General features: G+C 36.3%; 1 protein-coding gene across 1 annotated transcript in view; it reads left to right on the top strand.

Annotated features, from left to right (window-relative positions):
- LOC101719410 (A disintegrin and metallopeptidase domain 3-like) overlaps positions 1-19,470 on the top strand; it is a 161,677-nt gene extending 142,207 nt beyond the window's left edge. Inside the window, 2 exon segments of the mRNA XM_087217349.1 lie at positions 4,561-4,675; positions 19,261-19,470. Of these exon segments, the coding sequence (XP_087073475.1) occupies positions 4,561-4,675; positions 19,261-19,436 (291 nt within the window). The 3' untranslated portion in view covers positions 19,437-19,470.
- The last annotated feature ends 727 nt before the right edge of the window (positions 19,471-20,197 follow it).

The raw sequence follows: 20,197 nt of genomic DNA, 5'->3' as shown, positions 1-20,197 counted from the left end.
ATGGTTATAACTGAAACGTATTGACTTGTCATTGCCGTGACTTTTTCTTTTGGTTGGGTTCTCCCCCTTTACATTTAATTTCTTGTCATGCCTGATGGGTTCATTCTGCTTTGCTTCCTGGGGTTGTGATCGTCAATGTCTGTTCCTAGGATATTGTGTCAAATTCTTTGGAGTGCTGGTTTGGTATTCACGAAGTTCCTAAGGTGCTCTTTGTCATGAAAGTATCTTATTTCTCCATCCATTTTGAAAGATAGTTTTGCAGGGTACATCAATCTGGGTTGGAGGCTGTTTTCTTTTAGGGCTTGGAATATGTCACTCCAAGCTCTTCTTGCCTGGATGGTTTGTGTTGAGAAGTCTGCTGTGATTCTGATGGGCTTTCCTTTGTATGTGATTTGTTTCTTTTCTCTGACTGCTTGGAGAACTTTGTTCTTCTGTTGTGTTTCTGGAATCTTAACAATTATATGCCTATGTGTAGGTTTCTTTTTGATCAAGGCTATTTGGAGTCCTATATGCCTCACTTATCTGTATGTCAAGCTCTTTTCCCCTGCTTGGGAAGTTTTCTGCCATTATTTCTGTGAAGAGTTTTTTTATGTCATCTGCACTCTCCTGTTTCTTCATTGACTCCAGTCAGTCTTATGTTATTCTTTTTTGCATCATCTAGCAGCTGCTGGATTGATTTTTCATGTTCCCTTTTAATTTTGAAGCAATTTTTCTTTTCCTTTCACTAATTCAATCTTACCTTCTATATCTGAAATTCTGTCCTCACATTGGCTCATTCTGCTGTGTAGACTTTCAATGGAGTTTTTCATGTCCTGGAAATCTATTTGCATCTGTTTTATGGATTCCATTTGTTTCTTATGTTGGGATTCCATCATGTTCCTGAGCTCCTCTCTTGATTTATTAATCATGTCTTGCACTAGGGGCACAATTTCTCCTGTTATCTGAGAAATTATTTCTGATTTCATTTTTTCCAGATCCCCTTTTGTTGCCAGTTCAGTGGGTCTAGGTGGTTGAGTATCAGAGTATTCCATTTTATTTCCCTTTGGGGTTGCTGTAGGTGATCTGGAAGTCTGGCTTTGAGACTTATTTATGTGTTTTCTCATTTCGACTGGGGCGGGAGGCTGTTAGCGCCTGCACAGATTACCTCCTCTGAGCTGGATGAGGTGGCACAGGGGCCAGGAGCAGCGGTAGTCATGGTGACCCAAAAGCCCTTTCCTGTGGACTGGGAGCAGCCGGAGGGATGGTGGCTAGGAAACCCCTTCCTCTGGACCAGGAGCAGTGGGATGGTGGCTCAGAAGCCCCTCCCTCTGGGCCAGGAGTGGTGGGAAGGATGGTGGCCCGGAAGCCCCTTCTTCTGGGCCAGGAGCAGCGGGACAGAAGGTGGCCCAAAAGCCCTTTCCTCTGGGCTGGGTGCCGCGGGAGGGATGGTGACCAGGAAGCCCCTTCCTCTGGACCAGGAGCAGTGGGAGGATGGCTCAGAAGCCCCTACCTCTGGGCTGGGAACAGTGGGACTCAGTACCTTGGTCTGGTGGTCTGGTGTCCTCTGCGTCTTTGTAATGTGTAATCAGGTGGCTGCCTGTCTCCCGCGGGGTGATTCGGTGTCTTCCGCGTGACTCAGGACCTCAGTAGGGCGTGCACAGACCTGCCTGTCTGCAGCGGGTTGATTCGGCATGTTCTGTGCGACTCAGGACCTCGGTAGGGCATGGGCAGACCTGCCTGTCTGCAGCGGGGTGATTAGGCCTCTCGAGAAGCAATTCTTTTCACAATAGCATCCAAAAGAATGAAACATCTAGGAATTAATCTAACAAAGAAAGTGAAAGACCTCTATTTTGAAAACTACAGTATTCTGAAAAAAGAGTGAAGAGGATATAAGAAAATGGAAAGACATCCCCTGTTTCTGTGTAGGAAGAACCAATATAGTGAAAATGGCCATACTTCCAAAATTATTATATAGATTCAATGTAATACCGATTTAAATCCCAACAGTATATTTCAAAGAACTAGAGAAAACAATCCAAAAATTCATTTGGAACCAGAAGAGACCTAGAATTGCAAAAGCAGTTCTAGGCAACAAAGTCATGACAGGGGGAATCACAATCCCCAACCTGAAACAATAGTACAAAGGCACTACGATAAAAACACCATGGTGCTGCCAAAAAAAACAGACCTGAGAACCAGTGGAATAGATTAGAAGATGCAGATACAACTCCAGACACACTCAGCCACCTCATGTTCCACAAAGGTGCCAAACACCCTCACTGGCAAAAAGATAGCCTCTTTAGTAAATGATGCTGGACAAATTGAGTTTCAATTTGCCAAAGATTAAAACTAGACCTATATCTTTCACTATGCACTAAACTAAAATTGAAATGGATTAAAGATCTAAATTTTAGAATAGCAATACTAAATCAGCTGGAAGAGAGGTTAGTTAAATCTCTTGAAGACATTGGTGTAGGAACAGATTTCATGAACAAAACCACAGTCACAAGTGAACTAGCACAAAAAGTCAACAGATATGAACTCTTCTTATTAAAAAGCTTCTGCACAGCAAGAGAATCCACCAAGAGTGTGAAGGGACAACCCACAATGTGGGAAAATATTTTTACCAGCTGCTCCTCAAAGGTCTACTATCTAGAATATATAAAGAACTTTAAAAAAATCAGACCTCCCAAATTTAAAGACCCAATCCAAACATGGGCATCTGAAATGAACAGTCATTTCTCAGACAAAGAAGTAGAAATAACAAATAAACATGAAAAAATGTTCAACACCACTGGTCATTCAAGAGATGCAAATGAAAACAGCACTGAGATTCCACCTCACTCCAGAAAGAATAGCTACTATCAAGAAGAAATCAACCAATAACAAATGCTGACGGGGCTGTTGGGAAAAAGGAACCCTTCTTCCCTGTTGGTAGGAGTGTAGACTGGTGCGACCACTGTTAAAATCAATATGGAGATACCTCAAAAAACAAGGATTAGAGGTTTCCCTTTGACCCAGCTATTCACTTGTTGGGTATCTTCCTGAAAAAATTAAAAGGATCATACCACAGTGATATATGTGCACCCATGTTCATAGTGGCACAGTTTGTAATAGCTAAAGCTTGGAAACACCCTAATTGCCCATCAACTGGAGACTGGATAAAGAAAATGTGGGATTTTTTATAAAATTGAGTATTACTCAGCCATTAAGAATGAGAAACTAGGGGCCGGGGATTTAGTTCAGTGGCGCCTGCCTTGTAAGGGCAAGGTCCCGAGTTCGATCGCCAGTACAAAAAAAAAAAAAAATGAGAAACTACAGACATTTATACCTAAATGTATGCATATTGAGTCCATACTCTTAAGTGAAATAAATAGGACATACGTGTGTAAATATTGAATAGTTTCTCTGGTGTGAGAAACTGAAAGCATAAATAAGGATCAAAATATATAATAGATAATATGAAATAGGAAGAAAATGTCCAAAGGGGAAGGGGAACTGAGAAGGTAGGGAAAGGAAAGAAGGGAAAGGAATAAATATGAGAAAAGGAAAAAATGTAAAGAAAGTCTTTGTAAATAGGAAGGGGTGGAGAGGTTGTAGAGAGTGCAGGGAAATGGGAAAAAAATAAGAACCAAGATATATTATGTAAAGGTTCCCAATAGTGAATGTCAGAATATTGCGTACCTAAAATGTACCAATAAAATTAATGAACAACAACAAAAAAAGTATTATGGCAGTCTTTATTCCTACCCATCATAACTGAAAAATGTACATTTCCTCATATTCTGGCAAGACTGGTTAATCAGCCTGTCATCTCTTGTAATATGCTAAATTCACCAATAATTTCCATTTATTTGATAAGTAATGATGCAATTCTCAATTATGTATAGTTATATTTATCACACTTCTACTTGTCCATCCATTGTGAAATTAGCTATTATGCCATAGAAATTTTATAAATTGTATTTTTTTCTGATCATGAATTTGCCTTTAACATTGTGGCTGCTGTCTTCTACTATAAAGATGTTTCATATTTTATATATAAATCAGAAAAAAAGTTATCTGACTGCATGTCTGGCATCAACGTGTTTCCCCTAAATAATATACATGTCCTGTATAGCTTCTTTTCTGTTTCTTCCTTTTCAATACTTGACATTTTTATGTAACTTTTACATGACCATTTTCTCAATTTTTTTAATTCTCCTATTGACATTTCTTTCACTTCATCCACCAATCATATTTTAAAATATTTTCTGGTTTTATATGTAAGTTTTTATTTATATGCACATATGTATCTGATTATGCAAAAGCTTTATCCCTGTTTTTGTTGCTTTTTTCATTTTATACACAATTGATATCTCATCTCTGCTTTTTTTTAAATCTACCCCAGTTCATAAACATTTTTAACTGTCACCATTTATGGTGTAGAATTTATATGCCTCTCTGACATAAGACATTTAAATTGTATCAGAAATGTTATCCACTTTAATGTACTAGTAATTGACATTAACACTCACAAAAATATATTTAAACTTTGCATTGAATATAAAGTGCTTTTATTTTATTTGGTTTGGGTTTTAGGTTTGCAATAATTTCCATAATTGCCATTGTGATGTTGGCTATACTCCTCCATCCTGTGACCCAACACCTTCGTCGCCTGGAGGAAGCATCGATGATGGGTTTTGGTATCAAAGAGGTCAGTCTCTCCAGATCCGAGTGTTCTGGGAGAGCTCTTTGCTCTCATAGAAATGGCCTACATCTACAATGTGGTGGCTACTAAGCATCTCCTATATGAGTACTCCAACTAAGCAGGCAAAATTTCATTGTATTTTACTGTATTAAATTTAAATTCAAGTAGCCTTTTGTGTCTAGTGGCCACTATTTTGACAGTGCAGCTCTAGATTATAGTTTCATCCGAAGTTTTATATGCACTTTAAGTCTAATACAAAGGTGAATATTTTAAAAGGTCTCCTGTTAATTTTAATTATGGTTCCACGAACATTTGTTTACACAGCAGACTTTTCACATAAGTATAAATTATTTTTACAAGGCAATAGCTTTATAGCACACTCTGGGTGTTCCAAGAATGGCATGGGCATGTTTGCAACTGATTTTAAATGTCACCTGATTATTGAAAGGGAAAAATATCCAACTCTTTCATATCTACAACACATATATAATAGGCAGTACTAAAGATTATTAAATTTATTTGACAAAAGCTCATGAAGGAGTATGCCATATTTGTTATATTAACATATTTTATACTTAAAATCATATTCTTGAAAGAATGGTTGAGGTTCATACCCATAAGCCAAATGTTTCTAGATTTCAATTTCATTGGAAACCAACTAGATATATTAATAACTTACTGTTCTAGCTTCACATCACCACAACAAATTCCTGAGCTAGTCACCTTATAAAAAGAAAGAACTTATTTTCACTCACAGTTTTAGGAGTCTGGTCCATCTTTGTTTGGTCCTGTTGTTCTGGGGCCTTTTATGAGGGAGCACAGTATTGCAGGAACATGTATTGGAGCAAAGCTGCTCACCTCATAGTCAACATGTAACATGGGAGAGAAGAAAAAGGTGCTGGGTCCCCATGGTCCTCTTCAAGGGCAGCCCCCACTAGCCAGAAATCTCCCTCCAGGACCCACTTCTTGAAGGTTCCACCACCTCCCAGTAGTGCCACTCTGGGGACCAGGCTTTTCACACACAGGAGTTTGGGGAACATTCCCCATCCAACTATAGCACTTACTGTGATGTCTTGGAACAAATGAGCTAAAGAATTAAAGAAAGAAAGGTACTAAAACACAACCAGGAAAACAATTAAGAAAATGACATTGGCAGTTTCTCACTCATCAAAAATTACTTGGCATGCAAACATTAATTTCTTAATAATAAAATTTTAAATTTTATTATTTTATATTTGATGAATATATGTTAATTGTGGATATTAGTGGGTTCAATGTTATATTTCCAAACATGATTAGAGTATGTACTGATCAAATCCAGCTGCCTTTTATCCACCTACCTCCACAACCTTTCCCACTTGTAGCAATCACGCCTATATTCAGATAGACTTTTCTCAGTTTCTTCATATTAAAGATCATGTGGTGCTTGCCTAAGTCTATTGCATATATTTTCCTACAAATGAAATAAATTTTTATTTATTGTTGAATATTACTCCACTGTATGTATGTATGTATATATATATATGTGTGTGTGTGTGTGTGTGTGTGTATATATATATATATACCTATATATACCAATTATTCTCTCTTATCTATTGATTGGCCCATTGGCTGATTCCATATCACAGCTATTATAAATACTGCCTCAGTAATATGCATGTATATCTTTGGGATGCTGATTTCATTTCTTTTGGATAGGCATCCAGAAGTGGGATAGTGGGACAATATGGTAGTCTACTTTTAGCTCTTCTTTTCTATTTTTATTAGTGCACATTAGTAATAAAGAATAATGATTTATGCTTTGGTATATTGGTACATGCATATGACATATTTTGATCACAGTAGACCCTTAACTTATGAACTCAATGGATTCCTGAGGGCTGGTTGTAACTCAAGGTGGTTGTAAGTCGATACAGCTGTTACCCGAATGTTTACCTGGGTACATGCTATATACAAGAGGCAGATGAATCTTCCATTAACCTTATTAACCCAAGTTGTTCATATGTCAGGCCAGTTGTAACTTGAGGGTCCATTGTATTTTAATTCCCAATTCCCATCTTTTTACCCCTCCTCCCCAATCTCTTTCCCCATCTCTGAAAGTCAACCTTCCAGTTTCCTAGCATCTCTGTGTATGTATGTATGTGTGTATGTATGTATGCATGTATGTATTTTTGATTGATCATATAAAAACATGCAATAATTCACTTTTGGAGACTGGCTTGTTTTGCTTAACCTGATGATCTCCAATCCCATGCATTTACCTAACAAATGACATGTTTTGTTCTTTTTTATGGCTGAGTAATACCCATCTGCTGCTGGGCATGTAGGCTATTTCCACAGCTTAGCTATTCTGAATTGTGCTGCTATAGACATGGGTATACATATATAACCATAGTGTGCTGTTTTTAATTCTTTTGAGAATATACCCAGGTACAGCTAGATCAAATGATCTTTCTCTTTTTAGTTTTTTGAGGAACATCCATACTGATTTTCACAGTTGTTGTACTAATTATTGTTCCCTTCAGCAGAGTATGGGGGTCCCTTTTCCCCATATCCTTGACAGCATTCATTGTTGTTTGTATTGTTGATGGACAGATATTCTGCCTAAGATGAGATGATATCTCAATGTCATTTTGATTTCTACTTCCCTGATGGTTAAGAATGTTGAATAGTTTTTCATGTACTTACTGTCCATTTATAATTAATTCAGTTTATTTGTCCATTTTCTGATTGGCTTACATTTGATTTTTTGGAGTTAATTTCTTTTGAGTTCCTTATATATTCTAGGTATTAATATTTTATCAGAAGAGTAACTAGGAAAGATTTAATCCTATTCTGTAGATTGTTTCTTCACTGTGTTGACTGTTTCCTTAGCTATGCAGATACTTAATTTGTTGTAGTCTCATTTGCTTATTCTTTCCCATGACCCACACGGGGTACAGTCTGAAGCTGGGGAGAGTGGTAGGAGATGAAGAAAAATGAAAACACCAAGATTATGCTTGAAAGCTGGGACCAGGTGGAGCCATAGCCTGTCAGGAGCTAATGGCTGCCTGGAGTCCAGTGCCTTCTTTATTTATAATGTAAGACAAATAGGAAGATAAGGTGAGGTAAATAGTGCTATGTGGCCTAGCCTGAGCGTAGCATGATTGTCTCATGATTGGGGCATGAACAGAAAGGAAACAAGGAAGAAGGATACATAATGTTTGTCTCCTGGGGCTGTGCTGCCCAGGGTCTATAACCTTAGTCAAACAGGCTGTTTGACTATCTAGTCTATGGAAAAGAAAGGGAGTAGGGAGGAGCCAAAGGGCCATCTTCAGGCTTGGCCCGTGGCAATGCTTGATATTATTTATTGTGCTATTTGGGTCATATTCAAGAAGTCTTTGCTTGTGCATGTCTTCAAGTGTTTCCCTTATATTTTCTTTCAAGAGTTTCAAGTTTCTGGTCTTTTTTTTTCTTTTGAGATGGGACTTTGCTATGTAGTCCAGGCTGGCCTTGAACTCACTATGTAGCCCAAGCTGACCACAAACTTGTGCTGATCCTCCCACCTCAGCCTCCCAAGTGCTGGGGTTACAGTTGTGTGCCAACACACCTAGCTAAATTTCTGGTCTTATATATAGGTCTTTGGTCCATTTTAATTTTTAGTACAGGGTGAGAGATAGGGATTTAGTTTCAATCTTTGCATGTGGGTATCCAGTTTTTCCAGCACCAGTTATTAAAGAGGTTATATTTTCTCCAACATGTTTGCACCCCTTTTTGTCAAAAATCAGATGGCTGTAGGTGTATATTACAGGTTATATCTAAAAATGTTCCCCAAAGCCTCACGTGCTTATAGGTGGGGCTTCCGGGAGGTGACTGGATCATAAAGATGTGATTTCATCAGTGGATTAGTCCACTGATAAGTGATTTGGGAGGTGATGACTGGTTGGAAGAGGTGGATCACTGGGCATGGAGCCCTTGATCTCTCTCTCTCTCTCTCTCTGTTTTAATGTGTCTCTCTCCCTCTGTTCCTCTCTCTCCCTCTGTTTCTCTCTCTCCTGCCTGCCATGCCATGGACTGTTTCTCCTCTGTCATGCCCCTCTACCTTTCTGCCCTGCCTTGAAGCCAGCCTATTGTGGACTGAAACCCTTACAAACTGGGAGACAAAATAAACTTCCTCATTTAATGTGTGGGTCTTGGGTATTGTGTCCCACAGTGAGAAAGTAACTAAGACAGATTTTTGTACAAGAGAAGTGTGGTCACTGCTGTGATGCTACCTGACCATGTGGTTCAGAAGCCTTTGGAATTGGCTTGTGGGAGAACTTTGGAAAGATTTAGAGATATTGGCTGAAGAAGCAGCCCTAGAATGCTGTAAGTTGAATTTGATAGGAAATTGTTGGGTTGTGGGTGTCAGGTATTGTATCTCTGTGGCAAGAAAGTAATTAAGACAGTGCGTGAGTTTGTTTTTGTATTTTCTATTCCATTCCATTGGTCTATGTGTCTGTTTATGTGCCAATATCATGTTATTCTTTTTACTATGGCTTTGTAGTATAACTTGAAATTGGGTATAATGATGTTTCCAGCATTGCTCTTTTTACTTCTGTGTGTTTTGGACTTCTTTTTTTTAATTCATTAATTTTATTGGTACATTTTAGGTATACAATATGTTGACATTCATTATTGGGAATTTGTACATTTACATAATATATATTGGGGTTTTTTTCCCATTCCCCTGCCCTCCCTTCAACCCCTCCACCCCTCCTATTTACAAAGACTTTGTTTCCATGTTTTCCTTTTCTCATATTTATTCCTTTCCCTTCTTTCCTTTCCCCTACTCCTCCTCTTCCCCTTCCTCTTTGGACCTTTTCTTCCTATTTTACATTATCTATTATACCTTTTGTTGTTTTGGACTTCTATATGAATTTTAGGAGAGTTTTTTCTAGTTCTGTGAAGAATGTTTTCGGTATTTCAATAGGGATCACATCGAATCTGTACATCACTTATGGAAATATGGGCATTTTAACAATATTGATTCTGTCCACCCATGAACGAGTAAAATCTTTCCATTTCTAATGTCTTCTTTAATTCCTTCTTCGATGTTTTTAATTTTCATTACAGAGCTTGCTCACCTTCTTGATTAGGTAGAATCCTAGATATTTTTTCAAGCTATTGTGAATGGAACAGTTATCCTGATTTCTTTTTCCATGAGTTCCTTGTCAGTGAATAGGAAATCTATAGATTTTTATGAGTAGATTTTTCATCCTGCAACTTTGCTGAATATGTTTAGATCTAAAAGTCTTCCACTGGAGTTTTTGAGGTCTGCATGTAAAGACCCATATCATCTACAAACAGAGATAATTCTACTTATTTCTTTCTTATTTGTATCCCTTTCATTTTCTTCTCTAATTGCTCTAACCAAAGTTTCTAGTACTAGATTGGACAGGAGTTTGAAAGTAAACATATTTGTCTCATTCCTGATTTCAGAGGAACTTTTTTTGGTTTTCCCCATTTCATAGGATGTTGGCTGTGTGTTCTATACATCTTTTATCAATTTGAGGAAAGATCCTTTTATAACTGATTTTCTTTGAGGATTTTTTATCATGAAGAAATGCTGAATGTTGTGGGAAGGCTCTTTCACTTGGCCTCCCCCCGTCAGGAGGACAAAAACTTCCTAAGGTGCCTTCATCACCAGCTCTAAGCTCCAAGCAGTGCCTGAATCCAATAGGCTTGAGATCTGTGTGGCTGTTCACCTGGGCACTGCAGGCAGATTCTTGGCTGCCTTCCTGCTGCCTTTCTGGATGCTTCCAAAGCCCCTGGTCTCCTTCCTAAGGGGGATATATACTCCCCCTAAATGGTACCTTAACCAGGCCCAATTTTCCAACTTGGATCATGAGAAGCTCAGCTGCTTGCTGTGTGCCCCATGCAGCAGTCCTGCTATTGCCATCATACACAGCATCTTCCGCTTGGGGTTAGGCACTCTCCCAAGATGGCGTTCTTGCCAGACCTGGACTATAGTCTGTTCGAGGATCAAGAGCTCTTAGACTGGCTATGTGCAGCATGACTTCTTGAGTGGTGCACTTTTGAACACTCAGCCTGTCATTGAAGAAATCAGGGGGAAATTTTTTTTAATTACTAGTGTAAAGTGGTGATGAGAACACAACATATCAGAAACTGTGGGAAACAGTGACAGAAGTTCTAAGAGGGAATTTTGTAGCTATGAGTGCCTGTGTTAGAAAAGCAAATCATTCCTAAGTAATCTAATGATACATCTCAAGGTCCTATAAAACAAGAACAATCCAAGCAAAAAAACAATAGAAAAGGAGAATTAAGTAAGATCAGAGTGAAATTTAATGAAATAAAGGCTAAAAGAACAATACAAAGGATCATTGGAGACAGCCTAGCAAGAGAGATACAAGAGATACCCACCTCAAATTAGGGTGCAAGGGAAGGTGCACTACAGAAAATCAACCAGAGGACAGTAATTGAGTTAGGACCCATGAGCCCCATGCAGTCTTGGATAGGGACTTGGAACCAGTCAGAGGCATGCAATGGCCATGCAATAGGATCTGTGGGTGGAGAATAGACACCAGAACGGACACACTCTCACTCCCATGCCAATCATTCCCAAACTTGTGCTCACAAGGTAACCTGGTGTCTTTAGTATGTCACAGAACATGGAGCTCATGTGAGATTCATTCTACCACCCTCTAAAGCCTGCTGAGCAAGGAGCCCACACAAGATCCCTGACACTGAGCCCGAGACACTGCTGAGGTCTACACAGTAAGGCCGTCCCCTATCTAACACTAGTAGTCACTAAATTCTCCAAATGGTTGGGAAACCTGTGAGAGATATGAACAGATAATAGTGGCAGGTTAGTGAGAGTAACATTGTGTGCTTACGCAGAGTGTCTCTGTGTGGGATTTTTTCTCCTTTTTTTCTTTTCTTTCTCTTCTTTTGTTTGGTTTATATAAGTGTTGTGTTTATATATATTAAACACTATAAAAATTAATTAGTACTTTAGTTAAAATTCACAAATTCAATAGAAACATGATAATAAGATGCATGCAAAACCCTTAATTCCTCAAAAATTGATTTCATAGGCACTGAATTAGAAGCTACGGACAACACACAAACCAAATAGCTAAAATTTTTGAAGAAATCAAAGAAGTAACAATATGCATATCCACAAGGTGTTTAGTGAGCTTAAAGAGCATTTAAGTAAACAGTTAAAGAATGTAATTAATAAAATATTCAATGAACTTAAAGAGAATACAGACAATAAGATGACCGACCTAATATATTAAAAGAATCAGATTATTATTAAAATAAAACAGGCAGAAATCAGGATATGGTAAATCTGATTGAAAGAATGGTAACAAGTATGACCAATATAAGGAACTCAAAACTTGAAGACAAGATTTATGTAGTGGATCATGTATTCAACAATACTCTAAAATCAAGACACTAAGGCAACTGGATCCAATAATATCTAGATGACTAAGAAAACAGGCTAATGCCTATTTGAGTAAAGAAAGATCAAAAAAGTATTCAAAAAGTATTAAAAATTTCTTCACTGAAAAAATAGCAGAAAATTTTTCCAAATCTATGGAAAGAATATAATTTCCAGGTAAATGAGGCTTACAAAACCCCCAAATAACCATGATCAGAAAAAAAACTCTCTATGACACATCATAATCAAAATTACAGAAATCCAACATAATAAGAGACTACCAAAAGCTGTTAAAGAAAAACAGGGAGAAACCTATAAAGGCAAGCCTGTCAGAATACCAGAAGATTTCACAGTGCAATACTGCAAGATATGGTGAGCATGGATTACAGTTTTTTCAAGGCCTAAAAGAAAACAATCATCAACATAGACATATATCCTGTGAAACTAACCATCAAAATTGACAGAGGTGCTAGTTTAAAAAAAGGATAAAATAACAAAGATATGGGAGGAAATGAGGAGGTAAACTTTGCAGAAACTGAAAGGGACCTGAACTATGTGAAGATAGGAAGTAAAAATTGATAGGTCTCCCACCACCTCAGCAGCTATTATGTATAGTTGCTGCCCTCTTCCTATGGTGCCTTGCCCCTTCCCCTGTGTGACATCTTGGCATGATGTCACACAGGGGAAGGGGCAAGGCACCATAGGAAGAGGGCAGCAACTATAAGCAAGATATAATATGCATATGTACCAATTCCCAAGGTGACTATAATTATTATGTATCACAAACATAAAAATAAAATATAAGCATATTTTTCAAAAGTGAACTATTCAGTATCCATGTATTTTTCCAGTTCCTAATTTCTTTTGCTGTTTTTAGATTCAGTCCATCATAATTTGACAGACTTTGTGAGATTATTTCAATTTTTTGTGTTCCTTAATACTTGCTTCATACCCTAAAATATGGTCTAGTCTGGAGAACATTTTGGTAGGCTAATGACAAGAATTTATTCCTTTGTAGTTGAAAGGTAGTATGTATAGATGTTGGTTATGTCCATTTGATCTTTGCTGCACTTTAATTTTGATGTTTATTTGTTGATATTTTGTCTGGTTGACCTGTTTGTGAGAGTGACATAGGAAAGGCACCCACTATGATTACATTTGGTATGTATCACTCCTTTATGTCATGTCATGTTTATTTTAAGAAATTGGGTGCTCTTATGCTTGAGATTATATATAATTCTTAGCTCTTCTTGGTGAGGTTTTTCCTTGTTCTCAGGCTTCACCTGCTTGAGGTGCTGTTTTCAATCCTTTGAAATTGTGTCCTTACTGAAGGACCCTAGTTAGCAAGACAGACTCCATATTGCTGCTTGACCCACCTGCCTGACCTTTAGACGAACTCAGGAGGAAGCTTAGAAACCTCCTCCCCTTAAAGAGTCTGTTAGAAACAACAATTAATCAACTATTGTTTTACAACTGTTCTAACAGCAGGACGTTCCGCTTCTGTACCTTTTGCTTGCTTTACTAGTTCTATCCCATAGGGGAGCCTAGAAACTGTTGGCCTCAACGGTGTATAAAACATGTTTGTGAACCCCCAGTCGAGGCTCGAGTCCAGTGTTCGTCTCGGATCCCGGCCGGTAATAAACTCCTGTGTGGATTTAATATCGGTCTCTGGTTGGTTCTCTCTCACTGGGTACAACACTTACAGGTGCACTGATTTTCTTGCTGCCAACATGTAGTTGAGTTTGTTTTTTGAACCAGACTGCCAATCTGGGCCTTTTAATTGAAGAACGAAGACCACTGATATTAAATGTTATTATTGAAAATGTGGTAGTAACCATGTTATTTTGTTGTTTTCGTAATTGATTCATGTACGATTCTCATTCATTAATCTATTCTTCCAACGAAATTTATCATTTCCTTTACTCTTGTTGTGATTAGCTTCTTGATCTGTGTTTAGGATTCCCTTAAGTATTTTTTTTGCAGGGTTGGCTCTGTAGTAATGAATTTCTTTATTTTTTACTTATCTTGGAAGTTCTTTAATTTCTTCAATTTTGAAAGAGCATTGCCAGATATAAATTTAGTTATCAATAATTTTAATTGAGAACTTGAAATACTTCACTGTAAGACCTATGGTCTTTAGAGATTCCACTGAGAAATTTGATGTTACTCTGATGGATTTTGCACTATAAGTGATTTAGCATTTGTCTCTAACAGTTTTGCATATTTTCTCTTTGTTCTGAATCTTTGCCAATTTTACTATGATATGTTGTGAATATGTTTTCTGTTCATTTCTATCTGGGTTTCTAAATATCTGCAGTACCTGGATATTCATCTCATTCCTTAGATTTGGGGAATTTTGTCACAATTTAGTGAATGGATTTTCTTTGCCATTGGTCTAAATATGCCCTTCTCACTGCACATGAGTCTTAAATTTTGTCTTCTAGAGTTGTCCAAGAATTCTGGAACATTCTATTTGTTGATTCTTACTCTTTTTTTCTTTATTTATTAAATAAATGTTCTAGCATGTCCATGTTGTCTTCAAGCCCTAATATTCTTTCTTCAGATACCTGACAGCTCAGAGTTTCAGTTCAGTTTTTATTTGACTAATATTGAGGTTTTCATTTCCAGAATTTGTTTGGCTTTTTTTCAAAATCTTTCTTTTTACTGAAGTGTTATTTCATATCCTGTGTCTTCTTAATTCATTCAGCTGCTTACTTGTATTTTCATTGAGGTCATTGGTCATTTTAATAATTGAGGCACTCAGCTGCTTATTCATATCTTTGATCTCATTGATAATTTAGCTATGATTTTTTTAAACCCTTTGTCTTAACTTCGTCCACTTCAATAGCTATGGAATCAAGTTTTGGAAAGTTATAAAATTTTGGACGCAACTTGTTGCATTGTATTCTCTTCACTTGTGATTGTTCTGTTGAGGCTTGCAGATCAGACCAATATATATGTACCACTATTGTGTGGAAGTCTTCTTAGAAAGAGGATTTCTCTATGTGGTGTTCCCTAGTCTGTGGATGTGTCTCAGTGTGAAAGCACCCACATACAATTTAAAACTTGTTAAGAAGTTAAGTGTTACTTCACTAACCTAGGAAAACAAAGGCAGAGTAAAAATACATTTATTTTATTTTAAGCTAAAAATTGAAAATAAAAAACAAAAAATGCATAAATGATAATTATATACAAGTAAAGAAGGGAAGAGGAGAGATATGAGAGGGTATGAGAAGCAAAAAAAAAAAAAAGCGATCACAAGGTAGCTTTAATGGAAATTGAGAGGAGAGATAGGGAGACTGAATCCAATTAATGACCTAACAGAAACATAAAGCTAGAAGCCCTTATGAAACAATGCATGTGTGGAAAAACAAGGTAGAACACCATAGAAGCAAAAGCAATAACACACACACACACACACACACACACACACACACGACAGGCCCAGTATTCCCCTTTGTGGGGATATTTATAATTATATCCTCAGACTTCTGTTGCTGTATGTTAACTGCTATAAGGAGGGATATGAAAAATCTTTTCTAGACTTCTTGACCTCTGTTCAAGTAAGACAAACAATTTAGGACTGTTGGGATTATCACTGTTACATTACCTATCTTTCTAAATACCAATACTTCTTTATTTTAACTTGTCACTTGGTTGCTCAAATTGTGATCCTGTGAACTCCTATGGTCACCTCTTTCCTAAGGAGCTTCATACCCATTGGTTTGGGTGGCTATTTTGGAGCTGCTTGTGAGTTCTGCTTCCCCCTTGCACACCATGTTCTGCCTCCTGTTTTTACTTCTTAAAGAAGCTGCATGCTGTTTTCCATAATGGCTAAACTAACTTACATTTACACAAATATTGTATGAGTGTTCCCTTTTCTCCACATCATCACCTGCATTCCAATGGGGCTCTTTTACCTGTGCATTTAAAAAAGCTATGGTATCCCATAGCTTTGATTTGCATTTCCTTATTATGCCAGGGTAATTTTGACAGTTAAGCGTAACTGTCAATTTGATTGGTGTGGGAGCCATCTAGGAAATTAGTAAAGCATACTTCTGGGTATATCTGGGTGGGTCATAGAAGCATAACTGCAGGATCTTCATCTGGTCCCTAATCTCTTCCTCTCTGGTGCTATTCCCTTGCACTGCTTTCTGGCCTTCAAAAACTGAGCAGCTTTACTTAGCCATGATCTTCTGCCATGATGCTTCTGCCTTGGAGCCAGCTAATCAATGACAAAGTCCTCTGAAACCATAAGCCAAAAAAACATTTCCTCTCTTAAGTTATTAGGTGTCAGATATTCACTCCCAGCAATAAGAAAGCTGGCTAATACACTAAGGATATTGAGCATTTTTTCATATATTTGTTGGCCTTTAGTATTTATTCTTTTGAGAAGTCTATTTGGATTGTTTGCTCATTTTTAACTACATTGGTTTTTAAGGTTTTTTAGTTCCTTACATGTTCTAAATATTAATCCTTTGTCAGATGAATAGTATTTTTGCTATCCTATACGTTGTTTCTTAACTCTTTTGTTTCTTTTGATATTTAGAAAATTCTGTGTTTCTGTTTTTTAATTTTATGTATCAATGGTTTTATTTGGTAGTTACCATGGGGCTTACTAAAAACAACTTATAGTTACAACAGGTTATTTTTAGAACTTTTTTTTTTTGGTACCGGGGATCAAACTCGGGTGCTTGTGCTTGCGCAGCAGGTGGCGAAACCACTGAGCTAAATCCCCAGCCCCAAAAACAAGTTATTTTTAAACAGCTGCCTGACAGTGAACACAGAGAAAAAGAAAAAATATTCTACCTGTGAACTTCATTCCTCCCACTTTCTGAACTTTTAATGTCTCAATTTACATCTTTTTATTGCTTAATGTATTAAAGGATTTTGTTATTTTGTCTTTTCATTTTCATTTAGGATATAGGTAGTTCATTCTTCATATTGTGATATTAGAGTTCCTTTTATAAAAATTTTGTGGAGATTCTTTCTGTACATTAAATAACTTCAGATGTCTTGTGTTACATATTAATGCTTTTACTTAGTGTTTAAAAACTCCTTTTATTATTTTTTGGAAGACATATATGGTTTTAATAAATTTCTTCAGTCTTTATTTGTTTGGGAAAGTCTTTATTTCATATTCCTTTCTGAAAGTTGGCTTTGGTATATACAGTATTTTTGGTTGGCCGGGTCTTTTTTCTTTCTTTAGCATTTTTAATATATCATCACATTTTCTCTTATACTCCAGTGGATTTCTGCTATTTGCTTTGTGATGTATTTCTTATTTCTTTTTGTTTTAGAATTTTTCCTTTGTTGATTAAATATATGTGTTTCTATTACCTTCATGTCCATTTTGCTCCTCAGACTAGGGAAATTTTCAGTCAGTAACTATTTGAAAATGCTTTCTTGCCTTATTTCTCCTTGTCCTTCTTTAATTTTTATTGTGTGTAAGTTAGGTCTTCTGATAGTTTCCAATAATCCCTGTAGATTTTCTTTATTCTTTTTCAGTCTTTTTTCTCTTTTGCTTCTTTGATCAAAAAGTTTGAAATGTTATATTGCCAAGCTTACTGATTCTTCATCAGCTTTCAAACAACTTGCTAAAGCTTTCCACTGCATTTTTTAGCTCAGCCTCTGTATTTGCCATCTTTATGATTACTGTATGGTTTAAGATTGTTTCTGGGTTTTTTGTGATATTTCTCTTTTATTCACATATTTTTTTGCAAATATCATGTAATTTTTTACCTGCATATTCTTGGCATCCATTAAGCTTTTATTTTAAAAAGTTTATTCTGAATCATTTTTCTGATATTTTATACATCTAACTTTCTCTGCAAACCATAGTTGGATATTTGGTGATTCACAGGTGTCATGATTTCCTGAGTTTTGTTAATCCTTGTGTCTTAATGTTGTTGTTTATGTATTGGTGAAATCCACACGCCTTCTTGGCTTTCATAGGTACTCTGAAAATGATAAGCTCTCAGTTTGTATCATCTGGTTGGATCAGCTGGTAATGGCCCCGGGCTTGTAAATTTTCCTTTCAGGTTCCCTAGGAGTCTGGGCTACTGCCTTCTCTCCAAATTCTGCTGAAGCATCTGACTTTGTTCTGTTACTCTGTAAATGTCTACTATTTACTACATATTACTGAATTTTACTTGTTCAAATTTTCTTAAGAATTTTTATGTTTATGTGCTCAAAATATATTGGTTTATTCTTTTCTTCCTTCCTCATATTGTCTTTATCTCGTTTTGTTGTCAAGTAGTATCAGCCTCACAATATGGGTTTGAAAGTGTTTATGCCTGCCTTACGTCCTGCAAACGATTGCTCAAAATTGATATAATTTCTTCTTTACATGTTTGGTAATGTTTTCCAGTAAATTATTATGAGCTTGAAGATTTTGTTAGTTTTTAAATTTCAGGTTTAGTTTCTTAATACAGAGGGAACCATTCATTTATCAATTTCATATTAGGTAAGTTCCTGTAGTTTGTATTTTCCAAGGAATTTATGAAACTGACTTTTTTCTACATCTATGAGTGAAGAAGGACCTTTCAAAAACTCCAATTATAATTTTGGATTTATTTTTCCATTTTATTATGAATATTAAATTTTTTCTATTTTGAAGTTTTGTTGCTTGCATCATTCAAAGCCCTTTTTTTTTTCTTTTGGTACTGGGAATTGAACTCAGGTCCTTGCCCTTGCACAGCAGAGGGTGAAACCACCAAGCTAAATTGCCGGTCCAAAAGCCCATATTTTTATATCTTTCTGTTGAAGTGCTATTTTTATTATTTCTCTAATATTTCTTTATATTTTTTGATGGCTCCTTTGACATTAAATTTTAAAAATCACCTCTAACCTCTAAGTGTATCAAACACTTAGAATATGTTATGTAAATAAAGATTAAATATACAAACAAATGTTAAAAATAAAATTTCATAAATTACATATTGTCAATAATTGTATATAGTCATTGATACATAAAAATGTTCTGAGTTGACAAATATATAATTATCTCTGTCATAGTAAGAGAAGATGGGAAAAACTTTTAAAAATATAAATGTACTCATTTATTTGACAATACTATATTTGAATTTCAAATTTTTTAATTTAAATTAATAGTATTCTTGAATATCATTTTTGAAAAAGTTAAAAAGTACTCTGACATTTTCAGATAAAATGACACCCTTGAAAATTAAATGACAACGACATGCTCCTCCTAAAGAAAAGGGCCTTTTGATTAGTTTCTTCATTTTTCTACCTTTCCTCATTTTAACTGCAATTTTTGTCCTCAAATGGAATAAAATGAAGTGTCACTGGCAGAAAGCAGGAACCATAAGTGAAAATTAAGTAAATTAGCTTTTCTATTTTTTTTACAAATGAAATGTGGGGAGAATTTCAGTGCAGTTCAGGTATTACAAGTAGGGATTCTTGATTAGTTTTTGTTTATAACATTGACCAAGAAGGTCCCAGTGTATACCAGTGTTTTTCAGATCTCAGGAAATTAGGAATCCTTCAGTGCCTACAGGACCAAGAACAGTTGAAGCCACTCACTAAATCCTTTCAGGTAGAAAACCATGACATATATAGTTGATTTGGGAGATTCTGTTGGCCTCCCAAGCAACATTATTTCCTTCACATTGACCATCATTTGTGCAATGTTATCAACAGAAACAGTCAGGGAAGAAAATTTTGTGAAAGTATACATAAAGATAATAAAAATAGTAGACATCCCCAGTGGAGGGAGAAAACACAGGTGAGAGGATACTTCCTTTTTTGCACATAATGAATACTGTTTCTGTGTTTCTAAATGATAATTAAGGCATTTACACATCTTTCTTAACACCAGTACAAACTATAATTTACTCTGTGAATATTTAGGGAAATGAAAATAGAGATTAGTAGATGTCTTCTTGGTCTCTGAATTTCAGTGATATAAATGAAGATAAAATAATGATATAAAATTTCCATTAATTGTGTTTATCAGCAAGTTATCAGCAACTATTTAAGCTCAGGGTAGTGCTCTGGATGATCTGGACATATTTACATAATCATCAGATTATGGCTTAATTAGATGATGGCTTTCATAGGTTTTCTCTTGCTCCTCTGAA

This window comes from Heterocephalus glaber, unplaced genomic scaffold, assembly GCF_053883595.1.
Source record: "Heterocephalus glaber isolate CG9 unplaced genomic scaffold, H.glaber_assembly_v1.0 deba00001461, whole genome shotgun sequence".
NCBI lineage: Eukaryota > Metazoa > Chordata > Mammalia > Rodentia > Bathyergidae > Heterocephalus > Heterocephalus glaber.
This window is presented reverse-complemented; position numbering and strand designations above follow the sequence as displayed.